The 1176-nt window shown below is 34.9% G+C and overlaps 1 protein-coding gene across 1 annotated transcript; it reads left to right on the forward strand.

Annotated features, from left to right (window-relative positions):
• Window positions 1–304: 304 nt before the first annotated feature.
• Window positions 305–686, forward strand: LOC119570711 (the record flags this gene model as incomplete). Its single annotated transcript, XM_037918345.1, has 1 exon — window positions 305–686. A coding segment is annotated over one exon (360 nt), but the record flags the coding sequence as incomplete, so codon positions are not given.
• Window positions 687–1176: the final 490 nt, after the last annotated feature.

The following is a 1176-nucleotide window of genomic DNA, read 5'->3' on the forward strand; positions in this document are numbered from 1 at the left end:
AATAATAATAATGATGATAATAACAATAATAATACTAATAACAATATTATAACCAATAGCATTATTATTATTATTATTATTATTATTATTATTATTGTTATTATTACAGTTATAATATATTTTTTGGCAATAATACTAATAATTAAGATAATAGTAATAATAATAATAATAATAATAATAATAATAATAATAATAATAATAATAATAATAATAATAATAATAATAAAATGTTATCAAAATTCTCTTTATTCTCACTTTTATCATCATTATTGTTATGATTAATACAATTCTGGTAATTATTATCATTGGTCTACCTCCTCTCACCAGGAAATGGAGAGGTCCTGCCAGGATTACGAGACGACTAGGTCCAGTTGCTTTTGAGATTGAAGACCTCGAAACAGAAGTCCAGTTAAAAGCCCACCTGAATCACCTGAAGGCTTATCATCCACCGGCAGAACTGTCATATGGCACGAGTGACAGTGATGGAGAAGAGGATGATGATAGAGATGATCCGAACCCGCCAAACCCAGACGCAAACGACCCTTGGGTTGCTGTGCTGACCTCTCTGGTGATGGAGCCAGGGTTTGATGCCGATAGGCGTGACTGCCGAGACACGCGACCCTCAAGAAACCTGCACCCAGATGAGCAGATGATGCAGCACTAACTCCTTTTTGTATTGTTTGTGTTGTCTGTTTATGATTTAATGTGTAAGACACGTTCAGCTATCTGCACTATGTTAGTCTACTGAGGAAAGGGTAACGGGGTCAGGCCAACCTTCTTCTGTTTCAGGTTGTCCCCGCTTTCTGCTTCGACCCAGGGTTTATGGGAGGATTGTGGAGGTCTTCAAACCTCGCCTAGAGAGACACAGCAAAATCCAGATGGGGTGGTCCAGATCTCCTTTTTATTTTCATTAGCGTTTTCCCCCTGCTCACTTTTAGTTAAGTTTCCCTTTATTTTACCTCATTTTCTAAGTCGAGTGTATCACGTTTTCTGTGTTTATTTCGTTCTCTTAAGTAATGATTGATGTCTTTATTGTTTTAGTTCTTAAAGGTTGCTCCGTATATTTATTTAGGTTTTTAATCACTTGATCGTCATTTTTATTGTCTTTTTTAAATTAAGATTTATTTTCGTATTCTTATTTTAGCTTTTTATTCGATTTATAGACGAGCATGAGGG

Source organism: Penaeus monodon, unplaced genomic scaffold (genome assembly GCF_015228065.2).
Source record: "Penaeus monodon isolate SGIC_2016 unplaced genomic scaffold, NSTDA_Pmon_1 PmonScaffold_364, whole genome shotgun sequence".
Lineage (NCBI taxonomy): Eukaryota > Metazoa > Arthropoda > Malacostraca > Decapoda > Penaeidae > Penaeus > Penaeus monodon.